This window comes from Eufriesea mexicana, unplaced genomic scaffold, assembly GCF_001483705.2.
Source record: "Eufriesea mexicana isolate 0111107269 unplaced genomic scaffold, ASM148370v2 scaffold9538, whole genome shotgun sequence".
Classification (NCBI taxonomy): Eukaryota; Metazoa; Arthropoda; class Insecta; order Hymenoptera; family Apidae; genus Eufriesea; species Eufriesea mexicana.
Window position 1 is genome coordinate 85,022 of NW_016917269.1, and position 26,837 is coordinate 111,858.

A 26,837-nucleotide genomic window follows, 5' to 3' on the forward strand; every position below is an offset into this window, starting at 1 on the left:
TTTTTTTTTTTTTTTTCTTTTATATAACAAGGAGGAACTATCTCTGCATGCTTTCATACTCGTAATTACTTTTTTTTCTCTATCTTTCATCATTTCTCTTCTTTCTTTCTCTCTCTCTCTCTCCCTCTCTCTTATACCATGTGTGTGAGTCTCTCGTAATACGGTAAATAGAAAGGTTTATCAAGATACGATAGTGATTCACCTTGAGATTTATTTTTCTCGTCGCACGAGCGCTATTAAATTATAAAGTTACCCTAAAGGATCTCTCGCCGTTAACACATTATTTCTTCTTCCCTCTCTGTTTCCTTTCCCATCTATATATTCTCCTTTCCTCTATGAACCCTATCTTCTTTCACCTTCCATTTTCTTTCTCTCATTATTTGGTAAGACTCGAGAAACCGCCGTCGACGGCGCTTCAATAGAAGGATACAAAAGAACTGCGTGTAACACTTAAAGACGATAATCCTAAGGAATTCCTGCGTGTGTTTCTGCGCTGTGCACTTCGGTCGGTTAATCAGACGCTCCGTGAAATTAGCAATCTACCCACTGCGCTTGTACACGTCGGACGTAAGGTAATAACAAGGGAAAGTATCAAGTACACGTACGTACGTTACAACTCGCTTGCATCGATTATTTATAAATCTATGATAATGATATAACGTTAGCGTTAGAAACCAGCTACTAATCGTGAAAAACGAACGCGTGGACTGCAGTACCGTTCAGGGGGTGGCGGGCGGTGGAAGGGGGGGCGGAGGGTTGATTAATTATACACGAATGGCGACGATGACGACCTCCGCCATGGCGAAAAACCTGGTGAAATATTATACAAGTATTTTTTCTCTCACTTTTTTTCCTTTTTTTCTCCTCGTTAATATCTAGCGTTCGAACGATATTTTCTTGTACGAATATCAAAGCTTGTACAAAACTAAGCTATTATCGAGTCTCTAAGATTACGTGATATATCTTTATCTGTTTTTTTTCTTTTTTTTTCATTTTTTTCTTTATCGTTAAAACACGACGTACGGTCGAAATCCTGCCTGAAATCTGGAGAAACTCGTTTGGAAAAAAAAGAAAGTAATATCGTTACTTTTACACCCTCTCACTGTACATGCAATTTCAGCTTGTAATATGTCGTCAGTTCACTTGTTCTTTCTTCCTCTATGTATGCAATAAATATGCTCGCCATTTCATGGCGATTACGAGTGATAAAAAGGCGATTACTATATTATGTATTACATTTGCAACATGAGACGGAAACGATTAATGCCCAGAACGAAACGGAAGATTTTAAGAGCAGCAGATTTACACGTGGAATGTCTAAACAGGAGAGAAAAAAAATAGAAATAAAAATAAAAAAAGAAAATTAAAAAATGACACGCGAAGGAATCCTTTTTTTTTGTTTTAAATCCAAACAGCGATTTTTCGTCAAGATTATATCAAAACCTTTGCAAACTAATTATTAAAAGAGCACGTACCTCGTCTATAGTATCGCGTTAAAAAATGGCGGACGACTTACAAATTTAACGATGCAATACTTTTTTTAAACAATTCCTACGTTCGTACGAAAAATCAATTTTCCTTTCCTTTCGTCGAGAAAAATGCAAAATATCGACAGCGAAGATAAAATTAAAGAAAAAGTATGATATGATAATGAATCATGTTCGTGGTATCGTAAAAATGAATTCTTTTTTTTTGCGACTTCTTTAATTGAGTATTTTAAACGGTAGTATTTGTTGTTTTTTTTTACTAGCGTTATATGTGCTGCGCTCTTGTGGTGTAGTATTCTATGGTAATATATTTTGTAAATAGAAACACTCGAAAAAAACGCAAAATAAAAAGGATATTTACAGACTTGAAAAAGTGTAGAAGTATCGAAAAAACATGGTCGATCCTCTTTTTTTTTCTTCATCTTACTATATATAAATATTGTTACTCTCGTTAAACGATTCACGACTGTGCTGAATAATATCAATAATATACTTCTTCAATATGTGCTCTAGTGATACTGTGCAACAGGAATTTTTTATTTTTCTGCTATTTTATTCCATTTTTTTCTTTTTTTCCTTTTTTTTTTTTTGCTTTAAAAACATTCAAACGCGTCAATTTATGATTCTTTTCCTTTTTTTCCTTTAAAAACTTTCACATATCTCCGCAAATTATACGATTACTTATCTCGTCGACGTTTTGTCTCTTTTTCTCCTTGTCATTTTTTATTCAACCCTCTTTTTCCTTCTTCCTTAAATATCCAGCGTAAGATTCGTGTATTTTCATCTTGAATTGATTTTTGTACATAGTTAATCTTTCTTATTTCTTCATTCGTTTTCTTGTCCTTTTTATCTCTCTTTCCTTTGTAAAAATTTTTTTGTGCCTTAAAAACTAATCATTGAATTACACAATAAATCACAGTTGATCCGTGCAGTAAAGGAATTTTGTCGGAAATTCCTATTACTCAGATGCGACAAGTTGCACCATTGACAAAGTGATGTTTCTGCTTTTCGTGCCTTGACTAGTGTACGTAAAGCTCGTAACCATTCATATTTTTTCCTCTCTCTCATTTTTTTTTTTTTTTATTTTTGTCCATCTAGAAACCGTGCAGATAATCGATATCCCTTAATTATTGCACACATGAACTACTTTCTAACGATGGTTCCGAACGTATGTCACACAGCAACTAGTTTATCAACCTAACCTCAATCCGAAAAATAGTATTTTTTCTCACTTTTTTTGCCATTCACTTTTCTTCATTTTTCTTTATCTATTATTTTTCTTTACGTCCTTTTTCTCTTTCGTTACGATCCTCTTTCATCGACAAATCGAATTATCCATGACGGTATGAAAAATAGCAATCGAATCGGTACGATAACCGTCGAATCGACGATGGACAATAACAATGATTCGTCTAAAAACGAACAGAAAATAAAAAAACGATCCTGACGATACGAATGAAAAAATGCACTTCAACAGACGAACAGTTCAACGACAAACGCTAGTTAATTAATAGACCACACATGGGTGATCGAACGAACAGCGAAGAGGCGCCATGATTCCTTGGCTCTTGCCGTGTGAACACAAGTCGCGGATCGTAAGGAGACACAGGAGAGAATAACTCGCGCTATCGGCCATGTTCCATGGGGACGACACAATTTCCAATTTCAAAACTTATATACATTTCCTACTAATGCATTCCTATTAGTAGATTTCGAAAATGATACAATTGCTGCTCGCTGATAATTTTGTTTTCAGAAGAGACAGTGACAAGGCTATAGAAAAGGACATATAAAATTGCATTATAGTTAGAAGCATAATTAGTAAAATAGACTATCGAAGAGTAAGGAATATTGAACCTTTTCTATACTGGATATGAGATGAATCTAATTTTATACTTCCGGAAGACAAAGGACCAAGTAGGCTATTGGAAAACGTTGGAGCATGAAGGTGTCGCTTCCTCGATAACAATAACATCAATTCCCCGTAAATCTCCCTTAGGAAGAGGCAGAAGTCCATTTAGATCCCTCGACAGGAATAACCGTGCGCTATATAAAAACACAACGTTCATAAAATATCTCCTTGATAAACATCTCATCCAAATTGGCTAAAATTAATCCTAATTCACCTACCGAGCCGTAACTGAAATGTAATTCTACACGCTTGTAGGTTAGGTTAGTTTATATTCGTTTCACGAATATACCAATCGGTCCAAATCAAATATTCGTCCCCACATACACAGCCGATAGTGCACAGATCATCGGAAAACGAGAAGAGCTACATCCCCGGCTACGGATGTTCGATCGATGAACATGATACATCACGATCATCGCCGAAATACGCTACAAACTATTGCACCGAACGCAACAGATGTCCGCGGTGACTCGGGCAACTGAACCTTAATTGTGATTCGTTCTCCGCGTATACTTGCGCTTGATCTTTTCCTCTGGCTTACCTGAGCGACCGCAATCACTGCAAGAGACCAACTCCTCGGAGCCGCCGGTCTTTTTATTTTCCCTAGCATCGCCCAGACAGAAGTCACAGTACGGGGACGGTTGCGCGGATTTGCCAGCTTTTTTTTCGTTCATCCCTGGCGTTGGTGGGCCCTCCGTTCTCACCGACGAAGGCGAGGGGACGGCAGTCCCTGGTGATGACACTGCCGGTAGGTGCTCTTCCTTCACCGCCGGTATCGTAGGCGAGGCTGGCGCTGCCGTCGTCTGCGCCGCAGGCAATTGTGGCTGCTGCGACGGCGGCGTCTGTTGCTGGGACGGTTGCTGGGACGGTTGCTGCTGCGACTGCTGCGCTGGAGGTTGTGCCGGCTGCGTCTGTGGCTGTGGCTGCGTGGATGCTCCCGCAGCGGTCGCAGAGGGCGCTGCGGGAGAGGGGCTCGAAGTACTCGACGAAGTTGCATTCTGACGACCCCGACGTGTACCACCTGATCACAAACCGACCACATACCCAGTTGCGCTTTGCGTCACAAGCTAATGACCATGCACACTGGCTTAGAGACAATGATTTAGAATCAATTTCTGTGATGACGAATAGCGATAATCGATTCGATTTCGAAATTTATCGTTCATGGAAATTCTCATCACGAAATGGAATCTCGTGGCATTCAGAGTAAAGTAGATTCGATTGGTAAGTGATTGCCTAGTTTGAAGTCCCTTGAACATTAGATGTTCTTTGTTTTGGTAGGTTGAGCCTGAGAAAATTGAGAAATTTATGTTTTTGAGAGATACTTTTCGTCCGGATACATCTACGTGAATAGTTTGAAAAGAAGGGAAAAGGAATTGAATGTTTTGGAAATTGTACAATTTCTTTAAACGTGATTGAACGTTATGGGAATCTGTGACCACGAAGATTGGTAGGACCCAGAGTAATCTTTTCCATAGAATTTTGATCAAAATTATTGACAAATTCTAAAACTCAATGTTTGGTGATCTTAAATAAGAAACAGGTTTTATACGCAGATTTTATCGAACTGGAGAAATAAGTTTTGGTGAAATTTGAAAAATCTTCGCAACAAACAATCACTTACCATAAAAATGACAAAATTATTTTCTCGAATAGTTAGAATCGATTATTCGATGCATCACAAATGTTCGAATGAAAAGAAACTGGCACAACAATAGGGAAACAAATGAAATAATACGTATAGATACATATAATATATATATATATATATATATATTTATATATATGATATGATATATATAAATATATAATCGTAACAAGGTGCACATATTACGTCAATCAGATGCATTCCATCACCAAAAAGAGCAATTCCAAGATTATACAATGAAGTTGGGGTAATTTCAAGGTATTCCAAAATTAGACAAAACAGCACCACACAAACGTGACAAACTACTTTGGCAATTCAGTATAGAAAGAAAGAAAGAAAGAGAGAGAGAGAGAGAGAGAGAGAGAGAGAGAGAGAGAGAGAGAGAGAGAGAGAGAGAGAGAAAGTAAGTGAGAGAAAGAGAGAAAGAGAGGGACGAATGTCTCTCCGTGCATTTCTTTTTAGTTTAAAACTCTGCAGACGTTCATCGAGAGGAAAAATCGAAGCCAAAATCGCTCTAGGAATCAAAAGTGAAGCAGTAGTTGAAAGAGCAAGCAAACGGAAAGATAGGCAAAAAAGAAAAGAGCATAGCTACTCACACTGTGAAAGAAAATATAATACAATAGCAACTAGAAACTAATAAACATCGTCGCATGCTGTATAAAGACACGAAGGAAACAACTACTTGTCATGTAAAACAGAAATAACAAAACCCACACACATACCAAACATTCAAAAATGGCTGTGCCAAGGAACGCTATCGATTCCATAAAAATGGCGTCAACTAAGGCATCGCCTCATCCTTTGTTCCTTTTTGTCCTCTTGTACGAGAATATTTGTTGGAAAGACAAAAAATGCGTACTGCAGAAGCATGCTATTGCAAAACATTCGCAACGAACGCTGCATTTCTCTTTATAATCTGATTCGTATTATAAATATAAATATGGACGAAACAGAGAGATCTGAAAATTTTCAGCACAGTAAGGCAGACATAATCTTCGGTATACATATAAGAAGTATACATATATCAAAAGGAAAGAAAATCGTCGTTATCATACTGACTTAGGGGATTATTCTCCGTATGATATTCACGCGATACACGACTGTCCACAAAAAAGAGTATAACTGGAAAAAAGAAAGAAAAATAAAAAGGAAGGTACGATATTGTGCATGAGAGATTCCATACGCATGAAAAACGCTATGGAAAAAGTGGAAACACAAAAATCCATTACGACTACGGTTATTTGCAATACATGCATTTGCAATACATGTAAATTAAGAAGAAAAAAAAAAACAGAAGTATAAGAACAAGAAGAAGAAGAAGAGAATATATGTAATTCCATCAAGTTAGGAAAATGTTGTTCGGATTGTATGAACAAGTAGTTGCAAGAATTGGGATCCAGAGATCAAAGATCATAAGGCATCGGATCAAAAAGGGAAACGAGTTGGCAATTGGAAGAGGTGGAGGTTCTTTAAAGGAAAGTGAGAAAATTGAGCTGATTTTGGCTCCAACCTGGCTGGTTCGAAGCAGCGGTGTCTGCAACGCTCCTAGGTTCAACTTCGGCAGGACTGGGACTTAGTTCCTTAGCAGGATCACCGGAGGAAGTAGAGTGGGAATGACCATAATGGTAGACCAGACCAGGTCTGGTTTTATACCGTGCGCTGCATACTGCAAAAGTGCAAATACTGTTTTCCCACAAACCATCCAATGCAACGTCCATGATAAGAGAAATCTTGGTCGACGAGTTGGTTGGACGATATGGGAAGATGTACTTGTTTAACCGCCGCGTCAGAAGTGTATTCGTAAACCTTTTATAACACTGAACATCACAAAGGTTGAAGTACAGAAGACAGAACAGAATAAGATCATTCCATGGTGAAACAGAAAAGAAGTTCTTGATTAATTTCAAGAAACGAGGCGGTTAAAGGATGATTCTAGGATAGAAGCTTACGGGTTAGGGACAGCATTTGCACACCTTCCGCACCAGTACATATCCCTATCCACCTACGAATCTATATGTGGACAAGCAGTGAAGGAGTTCCAGCCCAAGAAGCAAAACTAATACGATGCAAGGCTTGATGCTTGTATACTCCTACAGAATGAGCTCGCTACAGTGTGAGCCAGTACATTCTTGCTCTGTTATTGGCAGGTAGTATAGAAGTCCGAAGATATTTGGTCAAATTCGTAAGCTCAATGTGATCTAGATGTAAAAATTAGAATATCGTGAAAGTTCGCGGTATGCGATCGAGGCTTACTAATCGAGACCAAATGCCTTTAGATTTATTTTCTGCTAATCTAACAGGAGTGGTTTCAAGAAGTAAACAGATTGCAGGCACATTCGAGTTAATTCATAGACTTCGTGTCTGGAAAAAGTTCGATCAAATTAGTAGTGACTATTATACTCCTTCAAGATTTGGGCAAGCGCGACGATACTCGTTTGTGAAATTATGTTTCACGTACTTCCGATTCCTTATCAACACTACTCTCATAAACATAATTTTATGTGATATGATAAACAAAAAAAAGAGAGAAAAAAAATTGTATTAACTACTACACAACAGATGGAATAAATAGTATACGTCGTATGCGTGTCCGTGATTCATAAATTTGCGGATGTGAACTTTCGAAACGCGAATTAATAATAAATTCTTATACGATTTTAGGTGATAATTATCTTGCTAGAGAACGATACAACGTACTATTTCATTGAAATTTTATACAACTTGGTTTAATATATCGTTATAGGTTCTTTTATGCATAAAAACTCGAAATTTTTTAATGTGCATAATCAATCTTGGCCTTTCATCCATGAATCATACCATGTCTCTTCATACTTCGACAAATAGGAAAAGAGAAATGGAATACAAGGTTTTTGATACAAACAGAAATTATACAATAAGGACTGGAGTATGCTAAGTAATGTACTGCAATTCTTTAACTTGAAGGAAAACAGCAGTCAATACGATAGTGATCAATTCCTTTGAATGAAAGAGCAGTAAAAGTCAATATGAAATTAATTTACGACTAAAAGGGCACCTTCCCACGTTACAAATTTAATTATACTTAGTTCAATCACCATCCCCAAATGTGAAATTATGCGGCAACCAAAACTAAAGTCTTTAATAATTTATTTCGAGCTTCCAATCATCGTCTTATATTATATAGTAACCTCTGCGTATCTTGTAAAATAATACGTAGGTTTCGTAAAAATATAGTTATTTAATAAAATTAACAAATATTCTAACGCAATGCATTTTTTTTTCTCTTATTCGAAATTAACAACTGATAAAACTAATAATAATAATATTTGTAATGAAACTAGTAACAGGAAGTGGTCATTTGTAGTTGTATCTGTGATTAAACTTACGGTCACAAACGAATGGCTTATCAGTGTCAACGGCATCATAGTTGGTTTTTTTGCGCCCGCGTCCCCCACCCTATATTCAATGTATAACAAATTTAATATCTTCCAGATATAAAGAAACTAAATAGAACGAAACGTAAATGAAAAGCAAATTAAATTTTATTTAACTTGACGAAATAAAATATTTATTCTATAACTATACAACTACAATGATAATGCATATCAAACTTACCTTAGTACGTTTTCCCCCAGGACTGTCTGTGGTAGATGGATGATTTCGTGCAGGATGATGACCACCTCCACGAGGTTTTCTTCGTTTTCTTTTACTGCTATAACTTTCTTCATAATCATAATCACTTTCAGCATCGGGCTCCTCATATGTATCCATATCTAACATGTCTTGCTCATCATAATACCATGCATCTTTACTATGTTCGTCTGCTTGAAATTGATATATATTTTATTATAACAGACAATATTTTTAATTTTACCCTATCTAAATGTAAATGTAAAAATAGCAAATATAGTTACCTTTAAGGGCCACTGAATCTTTACTATCATCATTTACATGTGTTACAATCTCTACACCTTCATTACCATCTTCTGTATCTCCTCTTGGTCCTCTTTTTGGATGCAAATAATGCATCAAGTATTGTCTCCGTTTTTTCCTCCATCTTTTACTAGGATATGTATAGATCTGACCATGTAACAAACCAGGTAGTCTTTCTCTTGAAGACATAAATAGCGCAGAATGATTCTGTGCTACACCTGTAATTTTATATAGTTAAATTACAACAGTAACAATTATAATTCAATGATAACTGCAATAATTATGTACTTACACTTTAAAAATTAATGTAATATTAATAACCATTTTCAATTGAATAATTTTGGAGAACAAATGCTCCAATTATCTTCTTTCAATTATAGTGAAATATTTTTGATAAAAAAAATAGAAAGTCAACAAAAAAGTATTAAATATTTCAATTATTCTTAAATTGTTGAACGAGCAGGTCTCGAGAACGTAAATTACCATTGCATTATGCATTATATTGCTTAGACAAATAAAAATTCTATGGAAAAATTATGATAACTAATACCTGTTTGAGAATCGAGGAAAGGCATTCGTAAACGTCGTTCTCTGCATAGTCGGCTGTTATAATTTGAAGAATTTTCAATGGCTTCCCTATACGCTGTATCATTGAGGAAGCTACAAGGGAATCGATAATAGCCATGTAGAAATTCTCATTGTATTCAAAATAAATTTATGTTTTACTATCAACAAAATACGTACCTTTCGATTTTACACAAGTTACTTTCATTTACAACTTGAATAATTCCCTGCACAGCCGGCGAAATAGTAACGGCTGTCATTTTATAACAACCAAACAATGCACTCTCAACTCCTACTTGCCGCTTACTGTTCTTTCCGGAAGCAGACCTCCATATTTTCAGGCATGCGCGTTCATTTTACCGAATAATCCAAGTATAATGTAATTACCATATCATAGATAAGGTATAACATAGACCCAATACCTAATATATATTTTCTCCACAATCTAAATAATCTAAATTATTTTTGTGTCATTTCCAATATTATCGATTTAATTTTGAAATGGAATTGCAAATTAGTTAAAGCGATTAACAACTAACTTATAGCATAGCCTTTGCTCACTATTCATATATCGGAATTACTACTTTGATGAATTTGACAATTTTTTTTTGTACAACATTAAAATAATAAATAAGTTCTGACTGTAATTTCAAAACTCTTATACGTACCTAAAAAACCTATATGAAAAAAAGGAATAATTTTTTTCTGTATAGAATAAATTATATATTCTTAAATTTTTATTATAAATTTGTATTCCAAAAAATTTATTATAACAATAAATATAATTATTTATATATTTTTAGCAAACAGATGTTTTTTCAAAATATGAATAAGCGCATATCAGCTAAAAAGTTAGTATTGACTACTTTTATTGATAAACAATTTTGTACAAACACTGAAGGAAAAGTATTTGTATGTTATTTCAATATACAATTCGTAGATTTTCACATTATTCAACTTTGAACGTATATATCGTTTTACGATAATAATTTATTAAAAATGTAATGGGTTGAATTATAAAAGGTTTAGTTAAACTTCTACTTTTTTCGAAGACGATTTCTTAATTTGTGTAGTCCAAAATCTTATAAATTAAGTTTATTATACCTCATTTGTATTTGTATTCTATATCATACATGAATAAATAAATTTATTAAATATGTTGTTCATATCTAAAAAAAATTATTTTTAATTATTTCTAAATAAATTAATTTTTAATATTGTAGTAATAAAAATATAAATATATTTGCGCACATGTAAACATTTTCATTTGGGACACAGTTGATATTAACAGCAGTAACTTTTTTAATTATATGTTACCTTGTAACAATTATCAAGATATATGTTTGAAAATATAATAATATATTTTTATTTTAATTTACAATAATACTATACTCTTTACTCTTACTGTAATCTTCATATTAGTAAGACGGGAGCTAAAAATTGTTTGTTCTTTAAATAGTGTTTCGATTTTTAATAAAACAAAAAACAATAGTAAACGACGATGCTACTTTATTGTGAAGGATGTCATAAGTGATTTTAAGGGCAAAAACTTTTTCGTTTGTCAATGCAATCTATAATTTACAACAATTTACAGTACCAGCAATATGCATATATTGACAGTATCTGCAATAAATTATGGAGCACAGCCGTTGAGATGAACATTTCGAGTTACAATGTACACTCAATGTTTCTGCTATAAAGATGCAAAAAAAAACAATATTTACAGCTTTCAAATTAATTTATCATTAAAAGTTTCTTCAAATGTGCAAATAAAGAACAAAATTTGTAAAAAACTAAGTATGTTGTTTACATATTTCATCTGTAACTTTTTTTAACTTTATCAAAAAATATATAGACTTACTTTTGCATGAGAAAATCTATTTAATAAAAAATATTTTTATAATAGTATTGCAGATTATTTCATAAAAACATAAATGCATAGATTGGCGAGCCGAAATTTGAGTGCAGATTTCTGTGTATCTTCTATTTCTACTTTGATGTATTAAAATTTGATTACTAAACGATATTAGTTAAATGCAAAATAGTCATCTAAGCTTTTATGTTTCTCTAAAAACAGGATTTTCTTACAGTAGTATTCCCTTTTAATAACTTGTATGTATTATATCATATATTTAAAAAAAAAAAATGAGATTTTAAATTCTGTTGATTTTTATTACAACTGCATCCATTAAAATTATCGAAAATAAATAAATATTCTGTGTATAGACGAAGCTTTTTAAAACTTTTCTTCACAATTTTTATCCTTCCTTTCTTTGAATATTTTAAATTTTTCTATTAAATCATCAACAAGAACTTCTCCATGCACTACATTATCCCTCGTTCGTACATTTACCGTGCCAGCATTAAGTTCTTTTTCTCCAACAACTAGAAATGTATTCATATAAAGGTTAAATAAAATTATATATCAATACTTTATTACATGGTACAAAAAATATTGTATAAAATGTTTCTTTACCAAGGATGAAATTAAATTGTGCAAGTTGGGCATTTCGTATTTTTTTATTCAAAGTATCACTTGGATCCGTGTCAAGTTCTACCATAAATCCATTATCCCAAAGTTTATCTTTCACTTGCGCGGCATAATCATCAAATTGAGAGCTTACTGAAATAACCATTGCCTGTCGCGGAGACAACCAAAACGGCCATTTCCCAGCATATGATTCTGTTAAAATTGCAATCATTCTTTCTACAGAACCTAAAATAGCTCTATGAATAATTACTGGTCTTGTTTTTTCACCAGCTTCACTAAAATTAAAAATTAAAGGTTAAGATAAAAAATTGAAAATTTCAACTACAATTGAAATCACTTTAGTACTGTCTTGCTTACTTAACATAAGATAAATCAAATCTAATTGGTAATTGGAAGTCCAGCTGAATAGTGGCACATTGATGAGCTCTTTGAAGTGCATCCATAATTGTAATATCGATTTTTGGGCCATAAAATGCACCATCTTCTGGATTAATTTTCCATGATTCTCCAAATGCATCTAAACTTTCCGCTAATGCTTTTTCAGCTTCATCCCACATTGCTAAATCTCCTAAATACTTTTCAGGCCTTGTAGATAAACATAAGTTAAACGTGAAACCAAATACAGAATATACGTGTTTCAAAAACTCAAGCGCACCAATCATTTCCTCTTTAATTTGATCAACAGAACAAAATATGTGTGCATCATCTTGTTGAAAACGCCTAACTCTAGTTAATCCAGTTAACGCACCAGTCATTTCATTTCTGTGTAATACTCCAAAATCTGCCATTCTTAACGGCAATTCGCGCCAAGATCTATTACGAACATCAAAGATCATACAGTGACTAGGGCAATTCATTGGCTTCAATGCAAATGTTTCTTTGTCAACATCAAAAGTAAACATATTTTCTGCATAATGCATCCAATGGCCAGATGTTTTCCACAGTTTTTTATTATAAATATTAGGAGTAACCACTTCTTGGAAACCACGTTTCTTATATTCAGATCGAATAAATTCAATTAAAGTATTATAAATATACGCTCCACGTGGTTGAAAGAAACACGATCCTGGAGAAAGTTCATGAAAGAAGAAAAGTTCTTGTTCTTTTCCTAGTTTCCTGTGATCTCGTTTAGCAGCCTCCTCTTGGAATTTTTCCCATGTTTTTAATTGTTTAGCATCTGGAAAACTGATACCATAAAGTCTTTGTAAAGATTCTGCATTAGCATTTCCTTCCCAATAAGTAGAAGAATTTTTAGTGATTTTAATGGCTTTAACTTTTCCAGTATGTCTAATGTGTGGTCCTCTACATAAATCAATTAATGGACCACATCTATATACTGTAGTAGTGGGAGTATGTATTTTTTCATTAATAATTCGAATTTTAAATTCATTGTATTTGAACATCTCCAGAAGATCTTCTTTGGTCATTACTAATCTCTCAAATGGTTGTTTGTCTTTAACTATAGTTTTATAAAGGCTCTCCAAGAATGGGAAATCTAAATTAGAAATTCCAGCATCACCTAAATACATATCATAATAAAATCCATTTTCTATCGGTGGTCCATAACATAAGCAACCACCATATACTCTTTCCATAGCTTCCCCCAAAATGTGTGCACTAGAATGCCAAAAAACTTGTTGGGCATCTGGATGATCAAACTTAAGAAATTCAAGTTTGCAATCAGATTCCAATGGTCTATCAAGATCCCATAATTCATTATTAACTTTTGCAATTATAATATTGTCTGCTAAACCTTGGCTAATGCCCTTAGCAATTTCATATGGCGTTGTATGCCAAGATTGAGCTATAATTTCCTTCCCATCGAGAAGAGTTACTTTTATGTCAGCAATTGATTTTGAAGTTAATGATGCTTCATACTCTGCTTTAAGTTTGTCCCATAATGCAATACGATCCTAAAAAATAATTATTCAAGAAAATAATTGAGCAATAAGCATGCATTAAAAATTAATCTGAATTAACTGAATTGGTTTATCTCAAATATCAGTTGTTTAGATGTATAGATTTTAGATATAAGAAAAATAATATACCTGAATATAATTTGGCCAAGGATTTAATTCAGAAATAGACTTTCCATCAGTTGCTGCAAGTTTCTTTTTGGATTGCTTCATTTTCGCCTAATGTGATAGTGCAGAAATATTAAATTTTATCGAAAACACTTATTATTTTTTAAATTTAAAAAACATAGAGTTAACACATTTATAGAATTAATACAACAATCGTTACAAATTATAAGCACAAATTACATCAGATTATCGATTTCAATAATTTGGGTGGTTATTATTGGTACGATACGCGTTATATCACGAGTAGTTTGAAAATGTAATGAAAATAAAAAATCTTTAATATGATATTAAAACGTGATATCGTAATAATATATTCTATAACCAACCCGAACATGTGTCCCTTTAGAAACATTATAAAGATTCTTAAAACTGCAAATACGCGAGGTCATCAACATATTATACAGTTAAAGATGAAACTAAAGAATTGTATCAAATATAAACCGTATTCGTGCCTTTTCTTCCTTTATACTCAAATTTTCCACGTTATTTATCACGTCGTCACAAGTGCCGGCCATGTTGAAGCTGGACTTATAGGTCACATATGTAGTTGACTAAAGTATACTAACCTATACAAAGTATGAATAATACAAATTGATTTTTTCCAGCATACACAATCTACGAAAAATACTAGAAAAAAGAAATAAAAGTAAAAAATTAACATTTTCTTTTTTTTTTTTTTATTAAAAAATACTCATTTATAAAACATGTTTCAAGTACCTTACAATGGATAATAATCAAAATTACCATATTCAATACATGTTACAATCTAAACAGTATAACAGGACAACATTGTTATTAATTTTTATTCAATAAAAGAATCATAACTATCTTAACTTCTTTACACTTTGTTCCCTATGCCTTTAAACAAATAATGTAAGCTTATCTTTTCCTAGAAATGTATGCGTTCATGACGGATAATATGACTTCGGTGATGAAATCTTTTTCCACAAGCTCGACAAACGTACGGTCGTTCATCAGTATGAATTCTATTGTGTATTTTCAAGTCGTACTTTTTAAAAAATGATTTACCGCATTGAGAACAAACATGGTTTCGCTGCTTTAAATGATCACGTTTTACATGTTCCTGTACCAAAACAATTACTACTGTCATGTAATATCTACAATACATAGCTTAATCATCTCGGGAACATGCTCAACAATACTTACATTTACTTGTGAAGAAGTATTATAAATTTTATTACATATATCACATGCAAACTTCTGTGGACCTTCTGGTCTATGATTATTTGCAATGTGTTTATTTAGTGTTGATTTCCAAGCAAAAGACATTTTACAATCTTTGCAATGAAATTTTTGCTGATCTGCAAAATGAGTACCTATATGCTGCTTATAATTGTAACTAGTTGAAAATGACTTTTCACATACTGTACATTGAAACTTTATTAAAAATGTTTTTGACTTTTTTAAATCTTGTTCATCTTCTAATTCTTCATTACCACTAATCACATCTTTATTTTGTTTTTGTTTTTCATCTGTTTCAACAGTTCGATTAGTACTATCATTATCGTTAATGGTATTTTTTTCATTCGATTGTACAGGATCAACCTCACTGAAATTTTGGAATTGTAAAAATTCTTCACTTTCTTTATTGCATTCCAAAATTTTTGAGCTTTGATTCTCGAGCCCTGTGGTTTCAACAAATTCAAGAAATCGCTCGGAACTGTCATCGTAATTTAATCTTTCGAATGCTTCGAAATTTGTTTCAACATATTTGTCGAAATCAGTTTGCGTGTCTAATAAAATCTGATTTGCAACAAAATTTTTTTCTTCACCTTGTAGTTCGTATTGGGTGTAATTTAAATCATTTTGTATATCATCTCGTATATTCTGTTCTCGATTTTCTTCATTTATACTTGTATTTTCATCTTTGTTCTCCGAAGTTTTTGTGGATAGTGTATTTGGTAGTTTTTCAACTAAATTGTTAATTAAAAATTCATAGAACTGTTCCCCTGTTTCTGTTTGTACTAAACGCAACATTGGTTCGTCGTGATTTACAATATTATTTATGTCATTTAAATCATCTGATATTTTTTCGCTTTGTACTAAATTAGTTTCTTGATTTTTATGTATATTTGGATCCGAATTAAGATGTTCATTGCTACTAGATTCCGAGAGATCTATTTTTTGAAACATATCGGTAACATTCACAGGAGTATTTATTAAGGTATTATAATTCGATATCGTTTCGGATTTTTGTAAATCTAATTCGCATGTTTGTACAGATAATTTATTTTTATGAACATTCTCATCTACTTGACAAACATATGCTACATTTTCTCTTTCTATAGGATTATTAGATTTACATAATAAAAATGGACTATCATGAACAAGTTGATTTTGTTCATTGTTAAATGCTATCTTCTCAGAGGCATTTAATTCTTCAGCTGCTAAAACTTTTGTTTCACATAAATTTTCTTGTGAAACATGATTTCTATTATCTTCAATGTTTTCTAGATTGATTTTCTTCAACTTTTACAATGCAAAAATTTAATATGTATAGAAATATTTAAGAATTACATAATTATGAAGAGTAAAATATTTACCTGTTCTGAAGTAATATAGATAATTGTTTCCAATGGTAATGACTTTTTCATATTTATTTCATTTTCAAGAAAGTCAAAATTATTAATATGCTGTGTTTGTTCTTTAAGTTCTGTAGTTTTCTGAAAACTCTAAATGAGAGAAATAAGTCAAAAACATGTAATTCTTGAATATTATTTTTAGAATTCTTACCACCTCATTGTTTTTGCAATCCAAAGTTTGTAAATGAAATTTTTCATGCTCCCTTAAGAGAAATATAAAATTGAAACTTTCACCACAGATTTTACAATAATGTTGCCTTTTGATAACCTTTTGCTGATTAAGTGCACTACCTTCAACAAACTATACATTAAAAGTTAGATATACTTATATTCAAAGAAAATTAGATAATGTCATATTTATTCATCACCTTATTCTTACTCATTACATGATCTTTCTTCTGTAAATTGCTATTGTTAAAATTATTTTGTGAATGATATTTAACATCATCCTTTGCTCTTTCATGAATACGTTTATGTCGAGCAAGAGAACTAATTTGAGTAAAACGTTTACCACAAATAGAACATGGATACAATTTTACCCCTAAAAATTTAATTTTAGATTAACACCTTTTTTCATAATTATTTCTATATTTTATAAAAAGTTATATATATAATGTAAGTACCAGCATGCATTCTGCAGTGTCTAATCAAATTAGATATATGATTAAATTTCCTTCCACAAACTTCACAAATGCAAACATTTGTGCCTAAATGGATATTCAAATGGGTTCTTAAGTCTGCTTTGCGAAAGAAACCTTTACCACAGATTTCACAAAGCTGTGATTTTTCACCTAAGTGTATACTTCGATGATGATAATCATATTGAGAAGCTCTATCAAAAGTTAAACTGCACTGCTGACATTTGAAAGGCCTTAATATAGTTTCATAAAAATTATCATCAACTGTTTGTTTTGGAATAGAATATTTTGGCACTGTTTGTATTTCATTATTTGTATCTTTTTTTAAGTATTGCACATGTTTTAATAATACATCTCCAGCATGAATACGTAAATGATCATAAAATTCGTTTTTATTTATATATCCAGCATCACACACTGGACAAACAAGATTGATTGATTGCATTTGAACTGTATCATTCTTACAATTTTCTTCTGGACTTAAAGTAAATGACATACTTTCATACTCAGACATGAGGCTCTTTTAGAAAAAATATTTATTTGCTTTAAATACAACAATCGAAATGACATTAACAATAATAAATCTTAAGCATTTCTTTTATTAAAACAATAACCTAAAAATATTTAGTACTATTAATTAACTGTATACTTTTATTATTTATTTTTTTGTTACGTCTAGTTGTTAATTAATAATTTTAATTGATATTTACAATATATTTAAAATCATAATTAAGTGAATGACACAAATTCCATTAAAGTATTATACATACATGTTAACTTGTTAATAGCCATAGCCGTAGTTAGATTGTTTCTGGTAGTCGTAATAGACTTTATATTTAAAATAAAATTTTATATTAAAATATTTCATGTTAATATTTCAAATTTGTTAAAAGAAAATTTAACAAACTATGCTTTTTGTTTTAAGATATATGTTAAATATATGTAATAAATATTTAAATTTCGTATATTGGTATTTCTCGTTTGAAGTTACACGTTGGTAAGACTTCATCATTTAGTCAGTTTAATTTTCAAAGGTAAACTGCAATGTTTAAGTTCGAAGTTACATTTATTACGTTTAGGGTTTTATAGTGTTCGGTATAAATATTTAAAAAGTTTAATTGAAGGTAAAGCCAATTACTATATTTTATTTCAAAGGACTCTAAAACATTAAAAGGACTCTAAATTCTATATAAATATCTTTTAAATGTTAACTAGAATACACTACTGTCCGTTATATGTACAAAGAAATAATTTAAATGCCATTAATGTAAATACGATCATTTATATATTGAAATTCACGGTGTTGAAACGTATATAAAAGAGACAATAACAGTAATGGGTAATTATGTTAATAAATTTTTTACTTATAATACTGAGTCTCGAAGCAATGAGATCGAAAAGGAAGAAATGAAAGCTCCAACATCGACGAATAAACTAAGTGTTGATGAAGATATGCAAACTCCACCAATAATTCATAAAACGTTACTTATGGATCCTAGATCTGTAACAAATGGAATAAGTAGAACACCAATAGAGGTAATTTTAATATTAGATTAAATTTTGATAAATTACACAATAATAAACAATATGTAAAATTTCTAATATTGATAGATAAATACACCAAGTACCCCAATTGGATTAAGTAGAAAAATATTATCAATTCCAAAGCACTTACAAAGTAAACCATATTTGGAAACAGATATAGATAAAATAATGTTATGTTTAACTCCAAAAAAATGTGTTATGCCAAATGTAATAGAAATACCAAAACAGGTAAATTATTTGTAGCATGTTTTGCAATTTGTATTTTTAATAAAACTAAGATTTTACTTCCATGGTTTTATTGTTGTGAATGAGTTATGAATAACTAATTATTTTAGCAAGACAAAGGTGGACAGACTCATTTAACACCGATAAATAGTAAAAAAATAATTTCTGCTATAGAAAAGGAACGTTATGAGATCCTAGGACTTGATCCTAGGTCTCCAGCTGCAGATTTTGACAGAACTCCAATTTTAATGCCAAAATCTATAGAACGTTTAAGAGCAAGATCTCGAGAATGTTTGCATAGACGTGGTAGTTATGATACAGACATATTTTATCCAAAATTTGTATATTGTGAAATGTCATCACAATTTAATGTCACTGAAGTACAAGCTTTGCCTGATTTAACCACATCTGTAGCAAAATCTTTGAACTTAATTAGTGATTGTCATGACAAATCTAGTGAACCTGAATCACCATGTTCTAGTCAGTCATCTAGAACAGAGTGTACTTCAGAAATTGGTAAGAAGTGATGTTAATAATTTTAAATTAATTTATATTATAATGTATAAAAATATAATTTGAAAATGATAATGTTTCTGTATTTACCTTAGGAAACAATGAATTGGAAGATCAGGATGAATTTCAAAATATCTCAGAACAAGATAATAGTAATGATATATTGGCTGAAAGGGATACAGAACAAAAGAAAATGTGTGCTACTGATAATGATATAATTAAGGTATGGAGAGACTCAATCTTATTAGAAAACCCTCAAAAATCTGAAATAAATGAATCAAATAATACAGAAGATGTGGAAAAAAATATATCACAAATAGCTAAAGAAGAAGTAATTATAACATTTGATGATAGTATTGTTAAAGACACATTATCTCTAAAATTAGCTAACTCTGAAAGTGAAAAAACAAGAGTAAATACAATTACAAAAAAGAAGATTTCCAAATTAGAAGGCAGAACTGCAGCAGATGAAAAGAAACTTTTTCATTCAAATGAGAAAAATGGAAGTGAATTTACAAAGGTACTTGTAATTATTAATTACTGTTAAGAAAATAGATATATTATACATATATTTTTATTTTCAGGTTCGTACTCCTTTTGGAAATCGTTCGAACAATGGACAAATGCAAACGTTTTCAACAAATTCACCACAACAGGTTTTTAAAAACAAGGGTATTACTCCAAAAATGTTACAAGAAAACACACCACCACACAAGAAATATGTTGCGAAAGCTAAATTAAGTGGGATACAATGGGATTCAGATTCAACAGTTATTATTTAAGATTATTAGTTTTAGTAGGAAAAATTTAAATATAGTTTATATGTTTTATAGACCTTTTCTTTAAAAAGATTTCAAATAATTATAAAAATCAATTGTAAACATATGTGTAAATCAATTGCAATAATGTATTTATTTAATATAAAATAAAAAATCTTTTTTAACAAAATCTGTCTATACATCATGTTTTAATATTAAATAATGGATTTTTCCTTATTTATTTGCATGACTGCTCGTATCTGAGATTTAGCTTCTTTAATTGACAATTGCAAATCTTCACTTGGTTGTACTAAATGAGATACACTACAACAAGACAGTAATTATAATTTGCTATGAATATACACTTAATAAAGATGTATATTATATAATATACCTTGGATTTTTTATTACAATCTTCTTTTCCTTATCATCATTTTTTGGTATTAATTTAATAGTTATATTACTTTGAATCTTCTTTGGTTTAGAAAACACACTCTTATTTGTAGAATCCCATTTCACTATAGTACTTGTATCTACAAGTTGTGGTCTAACAATTCTAACTTTAACATTATTGTTAACAGATTGTCCTTTGTAATTTTTTCTTTTATTTCTTATACAATCTGATTCTGATATAATTTCTCTAGATTTGTTTATTTTAATAATAGCTTCAGTTAGATGATAAGGAGTTTGTAATAAAATAGATGTATCATTTTCTTGATATTCAGATGAAGTTGAAGGTAAACAAGGTTCACATACTGGTCTTGGATCTAGATTTTGTGGTATGCCATCATAAATAGAAGACAATGTTTCTCCAGGATACTGTTGATTGAGACGTTCTTCTGTAAGTGGTAAAGCAGGTGTTCTCTTTTTTCGGTTATACTGCTCTCTGAAAGTTATTACTCAATTATAATATTAAGCCAAATTTTTTATGTTATTTTTGCTTTTTACATACTTAGGAATAAATTTATCAATATTTGGATTCATTACATCTTGTTGATTTTTTCTTATACGTATTGCTACATCTCTTTGACGTTGAAGAAGTTTGGCTCTAGTTTCTGAGATAGTTTCAAGTTCAGGTGCATAAAAAACATGTAATGAACCTCCATAAAAATTTTTGCCATCAATGAATCGTTTTGCTATTCTATATAATGTGCAATATGAGGTACAAATATGACATAAATTATTTGTTTAACATAATTTCAAAAATTCAATTAAATATTAATATAATATTAGTGAAACATGAAAAGATATGAACCTTGCACTTTGTATACGTACATACAGTACATAATATGCTTCTGTAAATTCTTCTGTGGGATAATCAGGTACTACATGTAGTTTTTTAATATTACCATAAGGTTCAACAAGTTTTTTCAATTCTTCACCTAATTGGAGTTTTGGCACTCCACATATCATTAAATGTTTTGATTCATCATTTATTGTATAAACCTGTTACATAGAGCTAGTGTGTCAAGGAAATATTATAAAGAATCCAAAAAATAGATTATGAAATTACTTATTTTAAATAAAATTATTTGTGAACTTGAAATTGTTGTGTAGTTAACAAAGCACTTTACAAGAAGTACATTTAAAATTAGATTTATGTTATGAAATTGTCAAAATAGTATAACAAAATAGCTTAATATATTATTTATTAAGCATATTTTATATAATATAGGATACAACTTCACAATGCTACCTTCACAGATGTTAATCTTTTCCCTTGTCTATAAGGTGGTCGTGTATAACACAATTTTTGTTGTACATGATGAGGAAGCTTTGTTATAGTACATTTATTATCCATGATTTATGTGTTTTTTTTCTATTTTTGTATTACTTTTATACACGTTTTATATCGTACTACTAATGATTTTTATAAGTTTTAGTCATTGCTTTATGTAAAACCTTTAAGAAACTTGAAATGAATTATAAACATAAACTTTTGTAAATATATATATCTATAATTAGTAGTCATAGGACTTTTAGTAATGCTTCATCTTCTCACACAAGAGGTAAAAGTGCTGAATTTATTGTTAGTAATTTAAAACAGGTGGCTCTCCTTTCAATAACAAGGGAAATCATACTTTCATTCTTCGAAAATTAAATGAACTTGATAGTAATTATGTTCATTACAAGAATTATTTTCTATAAAAAATAATGAAAAAATATAAAAATAAAAAACTGAAAAAAATAGTGTTCATATGTGTTAAAAGTCACATAATATTTGTTATATATTATATTAAATTCCTAGAATCCGTAAAATTAAATTTGTTAAAAATCCCTATCCGCTTTTAAAGTTTTTTATATGTTATATGTAAGAAAAAAAACTAAGGTAATATATTTTCGATTATTTATGTATGTTGAGTAGTATTAGTCGATAAAACACCATTAAAACATACAAGTACAGTAATTTACTAAAGCCATTGTCGGAAGTGGATACGAATAAAACGGATGTCATCGCCCAAAAGAGTAATGGCGTCCATAGCGGACACACGATTCTCTTGCTGTTTGCTCGTTGTGTTTAAATTTATATGGTAGAAGTAGAACGCGAAAGTTATAGATATTTTTTCTGAGGAATGATCGCTTTAATTTGTATATTTTATTAATCAATTCAAAAACATTTTTATACAGATTGTGAAAATAAGTGGTTGTGTACATATTAAGCGTTTTACAGTGTACAACATCAAAGAAAATTTGTTCACAATTAATGAGCAGGTTGTTTATCAGTTTATATAAATGTGTTTTATTTTGCATTAGAGAAAATTCGAATTTTTAATAAAATTTGTCAAATTCATTCTGTTTCCTCGGATGATAATTCGTATAACCTTTATTAACGTCTCGATTTCAATAGAAGTAGGTTTTGTACTAATTTTCAATTATCATATATTTGATTGTACGATGACAGATCACTTAAAAGAATCTTAAAATTTATGATAATAAAAATAAATAATATACAAAATATACCTATTGAGAAACAGTATTACATTTTCACATATTGTGAAAGTGCATTTTCTGTCCATTTGTATTTAGGTGGTACATCTATACTTCGGTAGAAAATTTTGTGTCAAAGTAACCGGAGAATTATTATTATTTTATTGAAATTTACATAATCTTTATTTTTAATTTAACAAATTATGCAAACACTCAAGTCAGTATTTTGGGTGTTTTTCATTTATTAATAACCCAACAGTGTATTGCATACCATATGTGAATTGAATAAAAATAATAAAAAAAATCAATTAAATGTAATATTAATAAAAATTCAATACAATTAAAAGTACTTAATAAAATAATAATGGGAAACATATTTTATGTTTATTTACAGAATTAATAACTGCAATGGATTCAGCATAGCAACATTAGTTAATATTAAACAACAAATATGTTTGTCCCTTATTACCCACTTAAATTATATTTTCTTTTATACATTTAAAGTTCTAGTATCCTTTAAATTATTTCGTTATGTCTGCAAATACTCAATTTGCAAATCCTCCACCAGCTATAAGTTTACCTAATATGTCTGTGCCACCTCCTGCTACTCCAAATTTATCAGCTCCTCCTCCTAATTTAACTACTATAAACACATCTGGAAGTTACCAGCATCGCTATACCAATCATAGAGATGGAGCAAGGGGTTTTTTTAAACCATTCAGACCTTACCATGCACCCAAAATTGTTGCTGCTGGTCAAGATACATTACAAGATGAATTTGATGGAAAAAGACTTAGGAAATCAGTTATGCGTAAAACTGTGGATTATAATTCTGCTATCATAAAGAGTTTAGAGGTGGGAGTTAATAATTTAATTTTTTTAATTTTATAATGTCAGTGATAATTAATGATAATAATGTTATGTATTTTACATATAGAATCGAGTATGGCAGAGAGATTTTCGAGACAGGCGTGCCCTTCAGCCAGATGTGATGTATTATCCTGATCTACTTCCACCACCCAGTTATGTTGACAATCCCATAAATGCAGTTACTACAAGATTTGTGAAGACTGCAACAAATAAAATGCGTTGCCCCATCTTTTGTATGGCTTGGACACCAGAAGGAAGACGTCTTGTTACTGGTGCATCTAGTGGGGAATTTACTCTTTGGAATGGTCTTACCTTTAATTTTGAAACTATTCTACAGGTATTTTATGTACTTTATTTATAATTTAATATTAACTAAATTTTTGTTTGTCACCAATTAAATTATTTTGTAATTTACTACTATTTTGTGTGTCTCATAATTCCTACTGAAAATTACACGTGTTCATATGTATGTGTTTGTAAGTGTGTGTGCTATATATGTATATATACACACTAGTATGTAGTGTTATATACTATGGTATCTAGTATATATACAGAAATAGAAATTTGATTATACTGTATTAGTCTTACAGAATATATACTAATTTCAGATATTAATCAAATGATTTTTTTTGTCTGTGTAGGCACATGATAGTCCAGTGAGAACAATGGTATGGTCACACAATGAGAGCTGGATGGTCACAGGAGATCATGCAGGCTATGTGAAGTATTGGCAGAGCAACATGAACAACGTCAAGATGTTTCAGGCGCACAAAGAAGCGATTAGAGGACTCAGGTATACCATCCACCACACTAGTCCTTACGTCTCTTGCGCCACTGTTATCGATGATCCGTCCATCCTTGCTGTAGTTATGATACTGGACATGACTCTCATTCTCTTCCTTTTCTGGTTTTATAACATTTCTGTTTTAAAAACACTGATTCTTGTATGGGTACACAGGTGATCTCTAGAGTTTCATGAAATGTATTTAAAAGATTTCCTGACATAGATGTATGGGAAACAGTCAGATTCTCAGGTTTTAAATAATATTTGTGATATAAAGTCTGTGATGAAATTTAAATCCCTATATTACACGACGTTATCCGCGTTATAATAAATTTTATAACAAATTATCGCAAAAAATAACGTTTATTCTTTTTTTCATTAAAGTTTTTTATTGCATTTAATTTCAAGAAATAATTGTGATATTTAATATGAGACTATATAATAAAGAAGTCAAAGAAAATAATGTGATATAACAATGCTACAAATATTGAATTATACAAGTAGATTCAATTATTTTGCTTAATTAAATCTTCTATTCAGTTAAATATGCTATATTTTGGCAAGATTAATAAATTAAAGTTTTTGAAATTTTTTAACTTCATGGATTGTGATAATATTCAAAGTTAATAAATAAGGACAGTGTAAACTCTTTTGTCAAATATATTGTACGTGTACTAATATGAAACTTATCATCTGTGTTCATAGAGTCTTAGGGACCTAAGTAAATCTAAATGGTCCATTAGATTATAGTAGTTTATATTTATTATTTTCATACAGAAAGGTTAGAGAAAAACGTAAAATAAAAGAAGAGAAAAAAATAAAATTAGGTCCTTATGGCTCAGTTTCTGGAGTTTATATCGTCAGTTTATCGGGAAAAAGATGTGTATTTTTAGAATGACGAATAAACAAACAAGAAATATATACACAGCAATACCTAGTCGAGATTCCCATCGAATTATAATAAAAATAAATATCCCGTGTCCTTCTTTATATCATCCAATAATAATTTAATAAAATTGAATAAAGATATTTGCAGTATCATATGTTTCTGAAAATAAAGTATTTTCTCTTTGGTCTGTGTCACTTGTGCCCTTTTGCAGATGAGAGAGAGAGAGAGAGTAACAGAGAGATATAATAAACTTCATGTACACTTCGGACATTTTTTTTGTGCAATAAATGTTGAACTTTTGAAAAAAATATCATTCTTGGTATATCACTCGGTGGTCATGTGGCATCAAAAAGAGATTCTACTTTCATGAAGATAAAACGATTTGTTGCTTGATTAGCAATGAATTTTGTTTGAGTGCCAGATATGACTGTCGAAGATGGTTTTTTGTTTATTTACAATATTTACACATAGAACTTCCTTTTATTACTGATGTCTGTCTATTCCTCATGGTGAATTCAAAGTAAAAGTTCACTATGCTCGTTTTCAGAACATCATATTATCGATATAATAATAATTTGTTAAATTAACGCGAAATGAACCGCATTTGTATATTTTTACGCGTTGTTATATACGTTTTTCACGCACGTATAGCTTACACTCAACTCAGGAAATTTCATATAAGAAAAACATTAGTAATTATAGAGTAGTAGTTATGCATTTGATATAATTAACTTTATGAAAATCATGATTCTTTATGAGTTTGTAGGCTGATTTTAACTAATTTCTATAGAATATATTTGGGATTGATCAAGGATGCATGTGTAGATACGCAAACATAATTTATTTAGCAGATGGTACCATTAAAAAAAGAAGAAAATGAAAATTTTTGTAATGTTCTTTGCCTGTTTTGTGTATATATGTGCATGTATGTTTATATGTATATTAATTATATATATATATATATATATATATATATATATATATAT

At 30.6% G+C, this 26,837-nt stretch overlaps 6 protein-coding genes across 9 annotated transcripts in view; 2 read left to right on the forward strand and 4 right to left on the reverse strand.

Moving 5' to 3' along the window:
- d4 (double PHD fingers d4) overlaps window positions 1-9,813 on the reverse strand; it is an 11,512-nt gene extending 1,699 nt beyond the window's left edge. Inside the window, exons 1-7 of one of the 3 annotated variants that reach the window (XM_017908059.1) lie at window positions 9,704-9,813; window positions 9,510-9,619; window positions 8,941-9,177; window positions 8,642-8,847; window positions 8,413-8,482; window positions 6,558-6,713; window positions 3,941-4,420 (exon numbers count right to left, since the gene is read on the reverse strand). In XM_017908059.1, coding sequence (XP_017763548.1) covers window positions 3,941-4,420; window positions 6,558-6,713; window positions 8,413-8,482; window positions 8,642-8,847; window positions 8,941-9,177; window positions 9,510-9,619; window positions 9,704-9,783 — 1,339 coding nt within the window. In that variant the 5' untranslated portion in view covers window positions 9,784-9,813. Of the gene's footprint in view, window positions 1-3,940; window positions 4,421-6,557; window positions 6,714-8,412; window positions 8,483-8,641; window positions 8,851-8,940; window positions 9,178-9,509; window positions 9,620-9,703 lie in introns of all 3 variants that reach the window. The other 2 variants (XM_017908058.1, XM_017908060.1) reach the window with 2 other exon arrangements.
- Window positions 9,814-11,709: 1,896 nt separating this feature from the next.
- Window positions 11,710-14,632, reverse strand: ThrRS (threonine--tRNA ligase). Of its 2 annotated transcripts, none has more exons than XM_017907983.1 (5): window positions 14,551-14,632; window positions 14,063-14,149; window positions 12,372-13,927; window positions 12,000-12,289; window positions 11,710-11,908 (listed from the first exon to the last, which is right to left on the reverse strand). In XM_017907983.1, exons 1-5 carry the CDS (start codon window positions 14,611-14,613, stop codon window positions 11,760-11,762), a joined length of 2,145 nt encoding a protein of 714 aa, XP_017763472.1. In that variant the 5' UTR covers window positions 14,614-14,632; the 3' UTR covers window positions 11,710-11,759. The 2 variants fall into 2 exon arrangements, with proteins under 2 accessions (XP_017763472.1, XP_017763471.1); XM_017907982.1 differs by having other exon boundaries at window positions 14,425-14,625.
- Window positions 14,633-14,987: 355 nt separating this feature from the next.
- Window positions 14,988-17,853, reverse strand: LOC108553206 (zinc finger protein 354C). The gene is made up of 6 exons (XM_017908009.1): window positions 17,325-17,853; window positions 17,070-17,242; window positions 16,853-17,002; window positions 16,663-16,791; window positions 15,266-16,588; window positions 14,988-15,182 (listed from the first exon to the last, which is right to left on the reverse strand). Exons 1-6 carry the CDS (start codon window positions 17,851-17,853, stop codon window positions 14,988-14,990), a joined length of 2,499 nt encoding a protein of 832 aa, XP_017763498.1.
- Window positions 17,854-18,590: 737 nt separating this feature from the next.
- LOC108553213 (uncharacterized) lies at window positions 18,591-20,404 on the forward strand. Its single transcript, XM_017908017.1, has 5 exons — window positions 18,591-18,875; window positions 18,951-19,112; window positions 19,220-19,625; window positions 19,718-20,142; window positions 20,207-20,404. Exons 1-5 carry the CDS (start codon window positions 18,675-18,677, stop codon window positions 20,402-20,404), a joined length of 1,392 nt encoding a protein of 463 aa, XP_017763506.1. The 5' UTR covers window positions 18,591-18,674.
- Window positions 20,405-20,595: 191 nt separating this feature from the next.
- Window positions 20,596-22,181, reverse strand: LOC108553158 (RNA-binding protein 48). Its single transcript, XM_017907952.1, has 5 exons — window positions 22,077-22,181; window positions 21,636-21,826; window positions 21,333-21,521; window positions 20,775-21,266; window positions 20,596-20,704 (listed from the first exon to the last, which is right to left on the reverse strand). Exons 1-5 carry the CDS (start codon window positions 22,179-22,181, stop codon window positions 20,596-20,598), a joined length of 1,086 nt encoding a protein of 361 aa, XP_017763441.1.
- An 846-nt stretch (window positions 22,182-23,027) lies between these two features.
- The window catches only part of Wdr33 (WD repeat domain 33), a 7,476-nt gene continuing 3,666 nt past the window's right edge, over window positions 23,028-26,837 (forward strand). The window contains exons 1-4 of the mRNA XM_017907970.1: window positions 23,028-23,092; window positions 23,703-24,163; window positions 24,246-24,515; window positions 24,820-24,971. Coding sequence (XP_017763459.1) covers window positions 23,840-24,163; window positions 24,246-24,515; window positions 24,820-24,971 — 746 coding nt within the window. The 5' untranslated portion in view covers window positions 23,028-23,092; window positions 23,703-23,839. The remainder of the gene's footprint in view (window positions 23,093-23,702; window positions 24,164-24,245; window positions 24,516-24,819; window positions 24,972-26,837) is intronic.